Source organism: Lineus longissimus, chromosome 9 (genome assembly GCF_910592395.1).
Source record: "Lineus longissimus chromosome 9, tnLinLong1.2, whole genome shotgun sequence".
NCBI classification, from domain to species: Eukaryota; Metazoa; Nemertea; class Pilidiophora; order Heteronemertea; family Lineidae; genus Lineus; species Lineus longissimus.
The window spans coordinates 19,753,400-19,768,004 of record NC_088316.1 but is presented as its reverse complement, the minus strand read 5'-3'; the positions used below and the strand labels follow the sequence as shown (position 1 = coordinate 19,768,004).

General features: G+C 44.7%; 2 protein-coding genes and 3 non-coding genes across 7 annotated transcripts; 2 read left to right on the top strand and 3 right to left on the bottom strand.

Moving 5' to 3' along the window:
• Positions 1-666: 666 nt before the first annotated feature.
• Positions 667-7,836, bottom strand: LOC135493677 (uncharacterized). Of its 3 annotated transcripts, none has more exons than XM_064781174.1 (12): positions 7,750-7,836; positions 6,324-6,379; positions 5,447-5,608; positions 5,087-5,175; positions 4,641-4,752; positions 4,237-4,455; positions 3,515-3,964; positions 3,035-3,167; positions 2,651-2,787; positions 2,279-2,428; positions 1,824-1,949; positions 667-1,600 (listed from the first exon to the last, which is right to left on the bottom strand). In XM_064781174.1, the coding sequence occupies exons 2-12, from the start codon at positions 6,331-6,333 to the stop codon at positions 882-884; spliced, it is 2,307 nt and encodes a 768-aa protein (XP_064637244.1). In that variant the 5' UTR covers positions 6,334-6,379; positions 7,750-7,836; the 3' UTR covers positions 667-881. The 3 variants fall into 3 exon arrangements, with proteins under 3 accessions (XP_064637244.1, XP_064637245.1, XP_064637246.1); XM_064781175.1 differs by lacking the exon at positions 7,750-7,836 and adding an exon at positions 6,790-6,810; XM_064781176.1 differs by lacking the exon at positions 7,750-7,836 and adding an exon at positions 6,651-6,722.
• Positions 7,837-8,221: 385 nt separating this feature from the next.
• LOC135494106 (leucine-rich repeat-containing protein 74B-like) lies at positions 8,222-14,202 on the bottom strand. The gene is made up of 12 exons (XM_064781857.1): positions 14,143-14,202; positions 12,912-13,131; positions 12,335-12,516; positions 11,671-11,778; positions 11,409-11,502; positions 11,127-11,176; positions 10,631-10,712; positions 10,055-10,335; positions 9,769-9,864; positions 9,192-9,461; positions 8,808-8,893; positions 8,222-8,719 (listed from the first exon to the last, which is right to left on the bottom strand). The coding sequence occupies exons 1-12, from the start codon at positions 14,200-14,202 to the stop codon at positions 8,497-8,499; spliced, it is 1,752 nt and encodes a 583-aa protein (XP_064637927.1). The 3' UTR covers positions 8,222-8,496.
• Trnam-cau (transfer RNA methionine (anticodon CAU)) lies at positions 10,850-10,921 on the bottom strand. Its single transcript has one exon. It is a non-coding gene; the product is annotated as a tRNA-Met (tRNA).
• Positions 11,966-12,037, top strand: Trnam-cau (transfer RNA methionine (anticodon CAU)). The gene has a single exon. It is a non-coding gene; the product is annotated as a tRNA-Met (tRNA).
• Trnam-cau (transfer RNA methionine (anticodon CAU)) lies at positions 13,567-13,638 on the top strand. Its single transcript has one exon. It is a non-coding gene; the product is annotated as a tRNA-Met (tRNA).
• Positions 14,203-14,605: the final 403 nt, after the last annotated feature.

Here is a 14,605-nt window from a genome sequence, read left to right as displayed (position 1 = left end):
TCTAGTTTTGTGTAGCTGTCCATCTGACTGAGGAGGAGAGCAGGAGATCAAAGTCACCCTCAATTACATAAAGAGACTACTCTGGACCAGACATTTAGGACAGTAATAATAAAGTTAAATTTATAAAGCGCTGTTTCCATTTGAAAATGTTCAAAAGCGCTCCCCACTATAGTTGACAGTCATTAGTTGCGTGAGAAATGTTTTCTGAAAAGCTCAGTTTTTAGAGCCTTCCTGAACTTGTTCAGAGTGTCCTCCTGGCGTAGGCCTTGGCCGAGAGAGTTCAGGTTCTGGTCAGTTTAAACGAAAGTCGTCCCTATAGCTTCCCTGTTGTGTATCTGAGGGTGGATGCAGGATTTGAATAACCCCCCCCCCCCTCCCAGCTCAGCTAATTACAGCTATTAGCCGAGGATAAAAATATGACATGCAAATAAGAAAGCAAGGTTTGAAATGCTAAATGAATTCATCGTCTTAGCTTCAACCGTCATTGGATTGCCCCACCTGGAAAAATTGGCATGTGGGTGTGACGGTATGTGGTATGTGGTATGTGGTTTTAGATACTGCCCAACCGAACACCTTTCTACAATTTTGCTGAAACAGATGATCACGGGTTAGTGGCTCATTTTCGTCAAGAGAGTTACGAGGAAAGTTTATGATAAAGACGTTTTATTAGTGCCTTGCATGCAAGAGTACAGTTTTGTATATGAATCAGTCTGAATTATATCATCAAAGCAACGGCGATAACTAACCTCAACGAATCGCAAGAGCTGACTTAGAGGCAATTATACATCATGACATATTTACGTATTTAAACGTCAGAGCAAAGCTTTCGACAACGAAGGTCTGACATGACTGGAGACTACACGGATAAGGACAAGGCTTCACTACTCTGGTATCGCCATGACGAAAGCTTTAGTAAACGCGGCGGCAACCAGTGAAGAATATGGCTGCCAGTCTTTCTGTTTCGTTCCATCAGCATAGTCGGCCATGCCGCGGATTACGATGAAACTGTCGCAGCGGTTGCCTTCAAGGGACTCCATCACTGCGTAGAATTCGTAATCGTACGCAATGACCCCGCACAAGTTTGAGAAATCTTCCCGAATCCTGTCGTTCCGGGAGACGAACCGCCCTGCACCGAATGCACCGAAATGTATTCTCGGTTGCCCCTCGCGGACGTAATGACCTGGAGGGGGCTGGGGGTGTTCGTACTCAATGAGCGACCCTCCCGAATTCGGTACAAAGATCCTATCATTCCTACTCGCAGGTTTGTAGAAGCCTGACTCTTCACTGCTCATGGCCTCCTTTCCTTCATCTATGAACGTCTCCCATGGGTATTTCGTCCTATGCTCCGCTAGCATTTCCTGCATGTCCATGGCTACCCCTTGCATAGCCCGCTCTTTCGGGAACCAGGTCCGTGTCAGGAAGTTGTATTCCCCGTTGACTGGCTCCATCTTGTCACAGTGGATGTATACGGGATCTTTCGCTGCTGCAGCAAATGAGACCACGAGGTCACCTAGGCGGACATGCTTTTCGTAGTCTCCAGGGTTGGGCACAGCACCTCCGACACCTGTTACGATGACGTGCTCGATACGACTGAAAGTACCTGAAATCAAAGATATTCATGTAAGGAGCAAACAAGCCTGTATATAATTCCTTTTAGCTGTACGACTGCAACAACGTATGATGATATCGTTGATTTGTTTTTTCAAGTGCAATACTGGGTTGCTCCACAATGGAGCTTCTTGTGTTGTAAACAGATGTCGGACGCACCCATTCTCGAGCAGGAGTGCGGCTTTTCGTGACAATCTGCTGGTGACACATCTTACCTAGAAGCCTAGTGATGGCATTCCCCGCTGCTATGGCCTCGCCTCTGCCTCGTCCTACACGTGAGAGCTTGGTACAGACGACTTTGATCTTGCCTATCTTACCAATGGTATAAACGGACGAATCACCTGAAATTTAGTTATTTTTGTTGGTGGTAGACAGTGTCCTTACACAATGTACATGAATCATGTTATCAGATTGAGTCAGATGTCTTAGTAGCTTCTCCTTCTCCTAGGTGGTTTGAAGCTATTTCATGTTGAAACACCTACCACCATGAAGCAACCACCATGAACCCATGAGGAGGTACCGCTCTAAACGCTGGCTCATTGCTATGAGGAAAACAAAAACCGCAACATCAGGAACACGCAGCGGATTACTGATTCAAAGATGTTGAAACTTTAATGGCACATCTCACATCCTTATTTCGTGAACGCCACCTTCTTATGAATTTTCCTACCTTTCGTTTTGGCGCTGTACTTGACGTAAGTTGTCTTGTTCTCGATCATTGCATCTACGGCCTGTTTCTCACAGTATAACGCCGTGACAATACCCACTGTGGGTTGCTCCTTGCCAGTCAGCCGCGGCATGTCCGTGACGATCTTCACCTCTGCAAAGGACGGTTTGAAGTTACAGTTTACAATGTACAAAAGATGGAGCATCGGGCATCGACGAAGTGCGCTGAAGGACATGATGACAGTCCTGTCCTTCTCAATCTAATCAATATTATTCGGTATCTCAAATTACTTCGACCAGCAAGCCACAAAGTTCGCCCCTCTGTATCATTGTGTATCAATGTCGGGCTGTGTCTCAACTTAATCTATTTCCTTACCATGCTGCTGGTGGTTCTGTCCCCCTGGCTTGCGCATCCAGACTCCCGTCGTCACTTCCTGAATGAGGTCCTTCTTCTCCATACCCTTCAGCATGACGATGGCAGTGAACATGTCGGACTGCTTGATATTGGCGAGCCTATTGAAGAGCAGGTTACAGGTGACGTAGCGAGTATAACAGTATTGTGCTTGTTACTAATCAAGAAAGAAAAGGCCATGCATTTTGAGGAATTACGAGGAATAGATGATGAGATCTAGCCCCTCCAACTTGAGTCCCGATGTATGCTACAGCGAAATAAGAATGATGGATCTGGACTAGATATGAACGGGACAAGATATGGCTAGGTTTGCCAGTCAGCTTTGCTCTTTCGGATAAATTGGCTTACTTAAGTAAATCGGGAGTCGGTATGCTTTCAGGGTAGGCATCTTCGAGAGCATAGAGAAGCTTCTGCTTCTTCGCCAACCAAAGAAGGCAGGCTCGGGCTTTGGCTCGCCTCTTCGCCTTGTCCTTCTCTGGATCTGTAAAAGGCAAAAGAGAGGGCTAATCAATGCATAATTTCCAGAAAAGAGTTGCCGTCCACGGTGCGCTGCCTGCTACTTGGCAAAGTCCAGGGTTGAATACTGAAATATCATTCACAAGGTCTTGACTTTGCGAAGTTAGTTGAAAAGTGTAGTGATGACCATAAGGAGAGGGATAGCAATAGGTCTATTAAATTACGTTGACAGAGAAGGAAAGCCTGAGTTAAGTATGATTCGCTGTTAGTGTAAGGAGTATTATGGTAATGACACTTAGTTGGTAACGAAATCGAAGGGTTGACGAGAACCTTCTCTTATTGAAGTTGAGTTGTTGGACAAGAGATACCTACACAGGATGTCAACGAATTCCCATTGCCCCTCAGACCCGCTGTCGGTGGAGACAGATAGACAGTTGATTGAGTAGATTTTTCTGGCCGGAACCCTCCAATACATGATCCTGTTCTTCCCCTTCTCATTTCCCTCACCGACCTGGATGATACCATCCTTCCAACTGACCCAGAAGTCTCGCGACTCTTCGCCCTTTAGGATGCCTCTGGTGATAGCTTCAGCTCTCTTCGGGCCTTCCGCGTTTTCCCGAATATAGCATCTGGTGTTGTTCAAGCCTCCGAGGGTGATTTCGTAGGTTTTCTGTTCCAGTGACCCGTAGATGGCGGACAAGGCCACATGGGCACTCTCGCTGGCCCTGACCTTGAAGGCCACCCATGTCTTGTTGTTGACGGGGAGTTCGGGGACGAATTGGTAGGTGTATTTGGCGGGGGTCATGACAGTAATGTAGTTACCTTGAAAGTTGAACGTCAGGATGTTAACATCAGGAATGTTAATAAGGTTGGGGTAAAAATCGACAAGGTTGAGAAGTTAGGGAAAAGTAAGATTGAAACTTCATTTCTACAGGAGCTGATCTGTGATGCAGTAGCGTTTTCTCCAAGGTCTAACGATATGATATCAGGGAGAGGAAGGGTTAGGAAATGATATCAATGTTAATTTGGTAAGAACTCGGACTGGTGGCAGACGACACGTGGCTGTTGACGTGACAATGGAGCACTATACTCACGAACTACGTCCTCCATGTCATCTCCCTCTTCCTCCGCTATATCCAGAGACGGGTCATAGAACGATGCCTCCAAGGATGAGGCCAGCTGAACTCGACAAGACTCCTCCACGTAACATTCCTGTACGGTCACGTCCGTGCGTTCAAGGCGGATGTCAAGACAGTCGATCAGCTTGTAGTGCTTGACAAGAATCAAGGCCTTCTTGATGAACAGAACCAAGGCTGGAAGGGATATCAACGAACTGGTTGGACGATTTACAATCGTAACTTCCGAAAGTGATGATCAAGCTCTTTCCAAAGAATGGTCACATGTAAAAAGATTTACGGTAGACATATCTAAATCATGTGCCCCGAACAAGGCACTAAATTGGAGTTAACCTCCTATGGACGAATCTCGATGTACTTACTTTGAGGAAATGTCTCAGCATCAAGAAGCTCAGTGAAGAACTTGCTGGCCTGGGCAGTCTTCTCCATTGGTTTGACCTTGTCTTCAAACCAGAATCGCAACTGCCGCCGCTCCTAGTAATACGAAGGTATCTTTTGAAACATCACTCTTTAACAGGAAACGATCAACATTGATCCAGGTTCCCCACGGAAGCCTCGAACATGTCATCCAATGACATTCCGCAAGTAAGTGAATTACAGCTAAATGTACTGTCAGGAACCAGGTGGTTGCTTGTTATAAGTCCTGAAGACCGGAAGTGAGGCCAGATTGGCGTTGATATGAGTGAAAACTGGACATTAAACTTATTCGCTTGCAGCCAGATGACAAGAAGGCGTCCTTCCTTTCGTTGCTCCGATGTTATCATAGACGCATTATCATTTCCAAACATGCCTTTCAGCATAAACTAACCTTTATCTGACGTTCGATGTCGTTCTTGTTGGCAATGAAGACGGTGAACTCCATCTGGACTTGTGGCTGGGCCTTCCTGGGCTTTATGTCTAAGAGTTAGAAACCACAAGATGGAGTATATATATTCAGTTTTGATCCGTGTCCAGTCAGCACAGTAAGCGTAAAAGGTTGAATAATTAAATCATTTCGAAGTTGACCGATCTTATTGTTAGAGCGGTTGCTGGTATTTTGACCCGGCTGATTGATATGGGTAGCCCAATCATCAGAAAAAAGTAGTTGTAACACTGTTTGCTTTGTTACCGGTACCGACGGGCAATGTCACAGGCGCCTAGGCGCCCGTTCATTTCAGCCTCAACCTACCATCGGACTTCTTATGGATGACCATGCCTTTGTACTGTCCCTTGGGGCTAGCGCGATAAAGAACCTTGTCTTTGTGGATAGACTTGCTGGCCACCCTCTCAATACGGATCTTCTCCGGGGCCATCGCATCTTTACTGCGGCTCACTGTCAGTGTTACATGATCTTCAAAGAAAGGAGGAAACGTGCTCCACCACAGACGTCAGACACGTGTTGTACGTGCTACAGGTCTGTGCCTCTACCAAAACAAACAGCAACCAAACAAATAAAGCTTTCATCAACATTCGTTGCCTTCTCAAGGAGTTTAAAACTTCATCAAAACAATTACTCACTTGGTATTCATACTCTATTGATAGTAATTACTAGTAATGTGGCATCGATAAAAGTAAATGAAATAAATAATGGAATTGACTTAATAGACAGCATAATTAGACTTTCTGATCGATTAGACCACGGGTTATTAATTTCAAACGTTATCACTTCTCACGCCACGCCATGCGCCATGGGCGTACTTCCTTGGGGAAAAACCAAAGGTCAACCGGACTGTTCTCACAGTTTATAGGAGTGACTGGTTTTTTAGGAAAGAAAATATAGAAAACGGTTATGAGGTTCGCTGATAAAGTTCTTTCTATGTCGCCAAGTTGATGTCAGTATCGGTTACATGTATTTCGTGATAACCGAAAAGCATATCGTTCTAATTCAGCTGGTTTACTCATTTTATCACAATATTGCGATATTTACCAAAAATGCTCTCTGGAATAGAAAATTAGAAAACGATCACTCTATCATTATTATTCATCGTTGACCTGCCACGTCCTGTCAAATATAAGCACTTTGTCAAAAAGAATGACGATCAAATAAAGGAAAAAATTCAACATACCTTTAGTCATCTTGTCTCAATATTTAGTCATGTAAGTATTCAGAGTGAATCAAGACCTGCAAAATATAGACAATCGGTTAAACGACGCGATATTACTGAACTAATCTACATGTAGGTGTGTTGGGGTGGGGGGGGGGGGAAGAAAAGGCGGACGAGGGAGACGGAGAAAAGAAGGGGAAGTCTGGATTTCAGGTTTTAGAAACCACGCATACGATCACATCAAATCAACCCTGTGCGATCAGCAGACGCTCTGTCTTAGATGTCTTTGAAATTGGCAATATGGCCATTATTCTTAATCCCATGACAACAGAATGAAATAACAGCAACCTTAATAATCCTTGCACTCCGATCACCATCTTCTGGTTCCAACCTGAATACCAGGCGAAGGGCACACAGCAAACTCCAGTTATTTCCACACTGCATGCATAGGTATCAAGCTCGGATCAAGACTGGTTCCGAAAGCTACCTGTTGCTCAGGTGAAACAACACCAATGAGATGTATCAAGTAACCTGAACTCAATATCTCGCAAATCGAAACCTTCGCATATCAGAGTCATTTACCATCAGATTGATTCTGGCCTTATCAAGTTATGTGACCTGGCTGCTTCATTTTACTGCGGGTCGTGCAGCCATGATTACAACAATTAGCCTTATTCAGGTAATTAGATTATAATCAACGATCAGGTCATAAGTGGAGGGAAAAAACTCGTCGTGAGAGGGCAATCAAAACAAGACATTTTCTTCCGATTCTCATGATTCATGCGGCATTTATCCATCAATCGTAATAATGTATACATGATGTCAATCAGATTGCTCAAAAGACTAACTGATTGTTCAGTGCAGCACTTAGCATGGGTGATGCTGAATCAAGAGGGCCAATTGGCAAATTATCGCCACTTTTTGACCTTATTTGCCGCGCTGGCAAGTGTGCAAGGAGTTGTGGTAGGTTTGGGATGGTCGACTTTTATGACGATACCACGTACGAAACATTTCGTCGGCGACCCTGAGCTTCAGGACCTTTCACACGGCACTTACCCATCTTACCGAGATCAGTTTTGTGTACGAGGGGATGAGCATACAATTGACACAGGTTTGTCGGCAGACTATACACGTGTAGCCACGCTGTTATGTATAGAAAATACATGTCTTTGCTCAAGAATGGCTTCTGGCCGTTGTTTTTCTACTGGGTTTTATTGCGTGAGAAAGACAACAAGAGACCACTGTCAAGGCAACGTTGCCCTTCAAATTTCACGACTACATTCTGCGAGTGCATGGAGGGACCGGGAAAATCTATTGGAGACGTTTTCTTCTGAAGCTGAACTCTTCAAGGACCAATAGCGTACAATCAAGAAAGAATTAACATCAGAATGCTTAATTGATTCAATGTATATAAAAAAGCCAAATGTCAGAGATCACATCCACCTACCTCCCTAATCCTTTTGCTTCCTCTGGTCTCTGGAACAGCCGCTGGACGTCAGATCTCACATTTGAGACGAGCGTTGCTCCGTCCGCGCCCCGACCAGGTCAGCCGCCTACAAGCCCTCGCTGATTGGTCTAACCCAAGATAATAGGCCTAATGCACTGAATACCAAGTAGGTCAAAGGACAAATACCTATTCCGTTAATTGTTGAGTTGATGGAAATTGGCAATCTTTTCTGTGTTTTAGTTGCAAATGGTCGGGTTTTAATGACGGGTCAACTTGCAATCAGTTTATCGAAGGTTCACGTTGTTTAGTATTTGATCAGTCCTTGATGCTGTCTCCTTCGTTATCTTTTTATCGTAAACTAAAGGCAACATAAGGTGAGTTTCAAAAGGAAGAATGATGTATCATTTCCACCGACGAGGTCCCGAGAAAAGTGAGAAAGAAACACAACACGAGTTTCTTTCGCAGCATGATTTATTACACGTTACACATATCTTTATGAACATTCACAGATGTTGTTACTAACAGTTATAAATAAGGACATCATCAGATATTCGCTATTCTTTAAGCTTACATGACGTGTATATACAGCAGCTTTCTCACCAAAAAAAACGATCGCTTGTTTGACATGTGGATTACATGCATATACTCTCAACCTTTCTAAATGTGGACTGTCCTTAGTTATGACTTTTCTCAAAGTTTTTTTTTCATATCGCGATTTGATTTCACAATGGGGACGAGCACTTGGTATCATTCATGAGGCGGTTGGAGATGTTTAAACACTGCCGTCACGAACCCAGTGCGAGGATTCGTTGTCTCCTGGTTGGCGGCTTCCTTGCTGGGCTTGCTTCTAGCTCCCACAAGCCGCTTGACCTTCTCGCGAAGATACATGAACTGCGCCTGTTTGTTCTCATTGGTCTTCCTCACAGTGCTCACTTTCTTCACGTTTTCCTTGTGTCCTACGACAAACTCTCTGAAACGATTCAAAGGAAAAATGGCCATCATGAAAGTTTACCTTTTCTGTGCAGAACTGGCATACATGAGGTTGCTATATAACTCACCCAAAATCGATCTGTCCATCATTATTGAGGTCCATCTTCCTCATCAAGGAGGATAACGCCTGTTCACTCATCGGGATGTTGACACTCTGCAAGCAGGGAAAGACACAGTTTGAGAAGGATGTGAGGATATTTCCGATTGGTTGGTACTCTCACGTGAAACGCCCTTGCTTTCGTCTCGACAAATCAGTTTTCCGGTGACAGCATGTCAGTGATGGTTTAAGGATCGTTTTCCTAAACCAACCATGCCAAAAAGGCGCTCAGTTTACCAGCGTAGGTGGTACGGAGCATCTTAGCCTCTGATTGGAGACTGACTTGCTTCAGTTTGCCTCAAATAGACGGCCGCACAAAGTCTTGCAACTGAGTGTTGTGTCTTGCTCATCTTACCTGCAATCCTTCTCTAAACTCCTGTTTGCTGATAGTTTCGCTCTTGTCGCGGTCCAAGACGTGGAAGAAGTCCACAAGTCGAAGGTTTGATTGCTTCATGTACTCAAACAACACCATGATCGGATCTGTAGTGGTGTCAAAGATGGACAGGCGATGTTTGGCCACAAGGGAGCGCTGAGGATTCACCACCGAACCATGGATGATATCAATGGTACGAATTCGCTGGATGCACTTGAGTTTCTCTTGGAAGTCTTCGTCGATACATATATGCTGAAAGAATGGCAGCCACGCAGATATTTAATGATAACAAAACTAATCATCTTAAACTAGTTGGCCAGCAAGAATTGGTGTGTCAGAGTTAGTTTGGACTGCTTCGCCAAGGGTTAGGAGGTGCAATGGTCGGTGACCCTGATGTCTTATGAGTTTCTTTTTGCTGGCGTTTGTTGCCCTACAAGAAGATGAACGCTGTGATGAATTCAGTAAATTCCGACCATTGGCTTGTTTCGCACCATATCAGGGCATTTATAACATAAAGGCTGTCAGGAAGCCATTCATATTCCACACGCGTGCTACCTACCGTCAAATCAATCAATTTGATGCCAGAGGACATGTATGTTTCAAACCAGTCCAAGAGACCTGTCACTGCCTCTCCGTAGATAGGGTTCGACCCAAGCTGTAACAGAAAATGCCAATTACCTGAATGGTTGTCAAAGGGAAAAGCATGTGAAACAACACACCACGGACCCCAACAAGACTTTAAAATCTAGGTTCACGACCACACGAAATATCGTTCTTGCACTCAAATCACGAGGGTTTCAGTTTCTGAGCGACATTTTATTCATGATGATGATCACTTGACCTACCTTTATTACTTGTAGGGTGGTGTTCTCACTGAGTCCCCTTAGTAGATGTGCCAGGCCCAGGTTGTCTATCCTGTTGGCCGAGAGATTGAGCTCCTCTAAAGTCTTGTTCTTCTCCATAGCTGTGGCCATCTCCTGGCAACCGATCAGGCCAAACCCATTCCAGGCAAGATTGAGGACAGACAAACCCTTGTTCTTCTCAAGAGCCTTACATATTGACACCGCCCCTTTTAACCGTAGGTGGTTCCAACTTAAATCCAGAACTTTTAACGTCGCATTTTTAGCTGGAAAATAGAAAGAAGTTGAAACAGTCGGTGGGACCGACAGTCAGCTACACTTCGGACCCGGCCTCACCCTGTCGCCATGAAGGAAAGAGGACCAGGATGTTGCATTGGACTGCATGGGAGTCTAGATTCCACCTACTTCGTCATGGCTCGATCGTATGAGGTGCTCGTGCAACTCAATCGCGCCGTTCACAACTCGATCGAAAAACGAGACCGCTGCCGCATGCCGCAAAAAGGAGGCGCTACACAGGGACCTTGCAATCGAGGTGTGAGAGACGCATCACAGACAACCTACCTATAGCACCACCCAATTCTTCTCCTCCCGTCTCTCTAAATGCATTATGGCTCAAACACAACTCCTTCACGTTGGTGTTTGACTGAAACAAAAGGAAACACTCTTAATTGATGTCCAGTTTGTATAATACTGCTGTTTATTGAAGAGTCCGGTGTCTTGCTTCATTTCGAAAAAGGGGCAGCCTAACACCTGTTCTTTAAAGAGCGAGTGAAAAAATCTTAGCAGAGCGTAGTTTCGATCTACGGACCTCTGGGTTATGGGCCCAGCACGCTTCCACTGCGCCACTCTGCTGAATAACGAAGATGTGAGCATTGATCTGATGTATCAGTATTGATCTCTACGAGCTTTGCGGTAAGATGGCAGCACTGACTGATTTCAAGTGATGGAACACTTTAGAGATATGACTTTTTCATAGGGAAGCATTCAAAAACATTACACCGGCAATGTTATCAAGAGCTGTTCGTAGGCATTGATTTCTAAATAATAAGATACATACCGATAAAAGTTTCGCAAAATATTTGGCATCACTTTCCCCAAAATCGTTTCCTGCAATCAAAACAAGATTTTACAATTCAAAGAAAGGAGCGACGTTGGCACCTGTGTAGGGGACGTTGGCACCTGTGTAGGGGACGTTGGCACCTGAGCAGAGATGCTGGCAACCGACCGAGTAGGAATCTTGGCACTTGCGGATGCGACGTAGCAGCCCCCGATCTGTTTTGGGAAGTTGTTGACGAGGTGACACAAGAAAGGGAGGAAAAAGTGGACGGATGGACCTTACCCGATAGATTGAGTTTGCACAGCGTGTGATTGGATCGGAGGACCTTAGTGAGACATCGAGCACCCTCTGTACCGATTTTGTTTTCTGCGAGATTCTGGAATGAAAGGGAATTTGAAAAGGCTTACTACTGTATGATCGTTAAGATCCGTCGTGACATTCACTTTTAGCCTACTGCTGTTTACGTGGATATGATGAGGATGGAATGCCAAGTTGATGGCAATCATAAAGATGATGATAATAGTGATGATATTGGTTAACTTACCAAATCTAATATAAACAAGTTTTCGCTGAGGACGTCTGCTACGGCCGCGGCGCCCTTCGCCCCCAGGTCATTCCCTTCAAGGTCAAGACTCGTCACATACACATTTGACTGGAAGTTTATATAAAACAGGCATGAGGTAAATCTGTCTAAGTCCCAAGCTTGACTTAGGCAGTTTCACATTTGTTTGATTTAGGCAGAAGCTAAATCTGCCGAAGTCACAAGCTTGACGTGGTCAGTTGTTCCCAGATTCGGAAGACATCGTATGATAATCAAAGGATACATGCATGGGCAGTGTAGCAGAGTGGCGCAGTGGAAGCGTGCTGGGCCCATAACCCAGAGGTCCGTAGATCGAAACTACGCTCTGCTAAATATTTTATTTTCCTGAAAATTTTTTCAAAATGTGTTGTTAAAGATTGGCTTCCCATCCATTGTCAGGCTATCTTTGTTGCTTGGTGTCTTAAACAACCATCTGATTGCTGCTTGGCCCTTTGAAATGTTTGTAACCATATTTGTTTATGTCGAAAGGAGTTCGCACTTCTCCTGCCGGTCAGATCAAGCTGTTGGACTGAACGTGTGGGGCAACGATATATTTAATGTGACCATTGTCTTTCTATCAAAAGTTATATATTCTAGTAAGATATGGTGTTTTAAAGGTCTTGCTTACCACCAATGCAATGCACAAAGGCTTGATGCCCTGTATTCCCAAGCTATGGTTCTTAAGTTTGACATGGTTCAACCCGATGGCGTGAAGGATGGCTTTAGATATCGCTACTCCACACCGCTTACATGCTGCTTCGTAAACGGAGCGAGCTCTTTCCTGGTCGGCCTTGTGCTCTTCGAGTTCTTCTGTAAGAAATAAGGAAAGGTCAGTTGCAAAGGATGAATTGCAATAATTACCAAAATCTAAGTTAAAGGTCAATAACCGCCACAAGCATGACGGGGGTCGGGGTTGTGCCGCTCACTATTGCAGCGCCCACACCCATGCACCCGATCTGACAACCGGGTGTTATATACTGAAACCTCTACAAGAAGAGACATTTGGACGACCTAACTCCAGGTGGACACAGGGGTATCTGGAAGGCCGAAGCAAGTTAAGGTCTGTGTCCATACAAGTGTTTTATCCAAAGTATCATGCACAAAATCTTTGTTCTTTCCCGCATCATCCACAATTCAGCAACCGGTGCATGATGAAACGCTAGGAAATAAAAAATAAGACAGTCACCCGATCCCCAACCACTCACCTTCCTGTTGCTCCTCCACAATGAGGAAAGCCTCAAACAGGCTCGTCTCCTCGTCATCTCGCCCCGGGTCCATGTCAGTGACAAACACACCTGGTATCTTCCCCAGGCCACCCCCAGTCGTCAGTTTGATAGTGTCCCGCGGCACGGGCTTCTTGCCGTTGATCTTCAATATCCGCGGGGTGTTCAGCTGAGGCGTCAGGCTCGGGTATTCGGTTCCTTCCTGTGGAAACGCGATAAAGGAAATGTTATTTAGAAGCCAGAAGCCAGGAATCAGTATTGTCCTTCAACAATCTACAGAGATGGAAATGAACCAAGTTTTGTCTACGTTTTTGCGACAGTATGCCCTCTTCTTTCGACTTGGGATGGCCATCAAAATAATGAGCAGTGTTTGAAAGTTACCAGATAAGCCTAATAAACACTCATACAAACCAAGCGCTCATTCGTCTTTGAGATGTGGAGACACCCCTAAAATGCAACTTCATGCACGCTATCTCACCATTAGGGGCATTACGTGTCATTTGTCTCACCAATTGTGCAGAACAGCGTTCATACCTTATTGGAGTCCAAGTTTCGTGAAAAGATGGAAGCTTTCCCATTGAAACATGCGACCTACTACGTCAATTTTTGTTCACCGGCAATAGCGAATGAGTATGCAAGCAGAGTGGCGCAGTGGAAGCGTGCTGGGCCCATAACCCAGAGGTCCGTAGATCGAAACTACGCTCTGCTAACGTTTTTGTCCCACTTTGGTTTTGCCTTACTCTTTTTTTGTTCTGCGAATGGAATCCACTTTTCGAAATTTTTTCTTCCAAATTAGCATCCGAAGGAAAACAGTTATACAATCATCATATGAACAGAGAAATTGGAACATACCTGGCCAGATTGAGAAGCGCATAAAAAATGGCGGCAAACCAGTCGGCCACTGAAACCTTCTCAGGTGTTCAGGTTCAGTCAATGCAATCTTTAATACGTTAAGAATCTAATTGATATTAATGACATTGGAGGAAATTTCAATTAGGGAATGAATGATGTGTCTTTCAATGTGCTGTGGCAATATCACGGCGTCAATGAGGACGAATCAAGGTTGGACGGCTACCATTGATGGCTAACCATTCGCACTGGTCAGCCGCCTTCAGTGTTTCGTCGGCTCCTGACCGATTTCACATTACATTTTGAACTAGCTATGTCAGGACAATCAAGTTTTCAAAATATGGAAAAGTACAGTATTTCTTACCGTTATTGTTCCCAATCCATTGAATAAACTAGATCGCCCACCGTTGCTCATGGTCGCCATTATGACCGATAATGGCCACGCCCTTTTGATGATCTGCGATTTTGTCACACAACCATACAGTCACGTAACACGTGTTCACCTTTTCACTTGGGAATAAAAGCGATGCAACCCTGTGAACCATCAAGAGTGTAAAACTGCTCTAGAATTCATGAAGTTAAAAGATTGGACTGATTGAAATAATAGGCGGGCTCATTGCCGGGGATCATCGGCCTATTTTGCCCAGTTGGGGGTCATGGTTTTATGAGAAAAAACCCGTTGGTGGTATGCCGCAGTCCGAATTTAAGACAATGTAAATTCGTCAAAGTTGGCTGTTCCTGGAGAAAACAAGAGTCGGCTTGTAGCAACCGGTTTAGGCCTTTTGGCGATTTTGTTTTGTTTATGCGAAATCACCGTATGAGGAATT

Bases quoted from the DNA above. Each gene is read 5' to 3' on its own strand.
- LOC135494106 (XM_064781857.1), bottom strand. From the start codon at position 14,202: ATGGCGACCATGAGCAACGGTGGGCGATCTAGTTTATTCAATGGATTG. The intron at 12,517-12,911 runs GTGAGTGGTTGG...TATTTCTTACAG, and splicing joins TGTGGAGGAGCAACAGGAAG to AAGAACTCGAAGAGCACAAG. The intron at 9,865-10,054 runs GTAGGTCAAGTG...TTTCTGTTACAG, and splicing joins CCACCCTACAAGTAATAAAG to CTTGGGTCGAACCCTATCTA.
- LOC135493677 (XM_064781174.1), bottom strand. The intron at 4,753-5,086 runs GTTAGTTTATGC...TCGTATTACTAG, and splicing joins ACATCGAACGTCAGATAAAG to GAGCGGCGGCAGTTGCGATT. The intron at 4,456-4,640 runs GTAAGTACATCG...TATCCCTTCCAG, and splicing joins TGCTGAGACATTTCCTCAAA to CCTTGGTTCTGTTCATCAAG.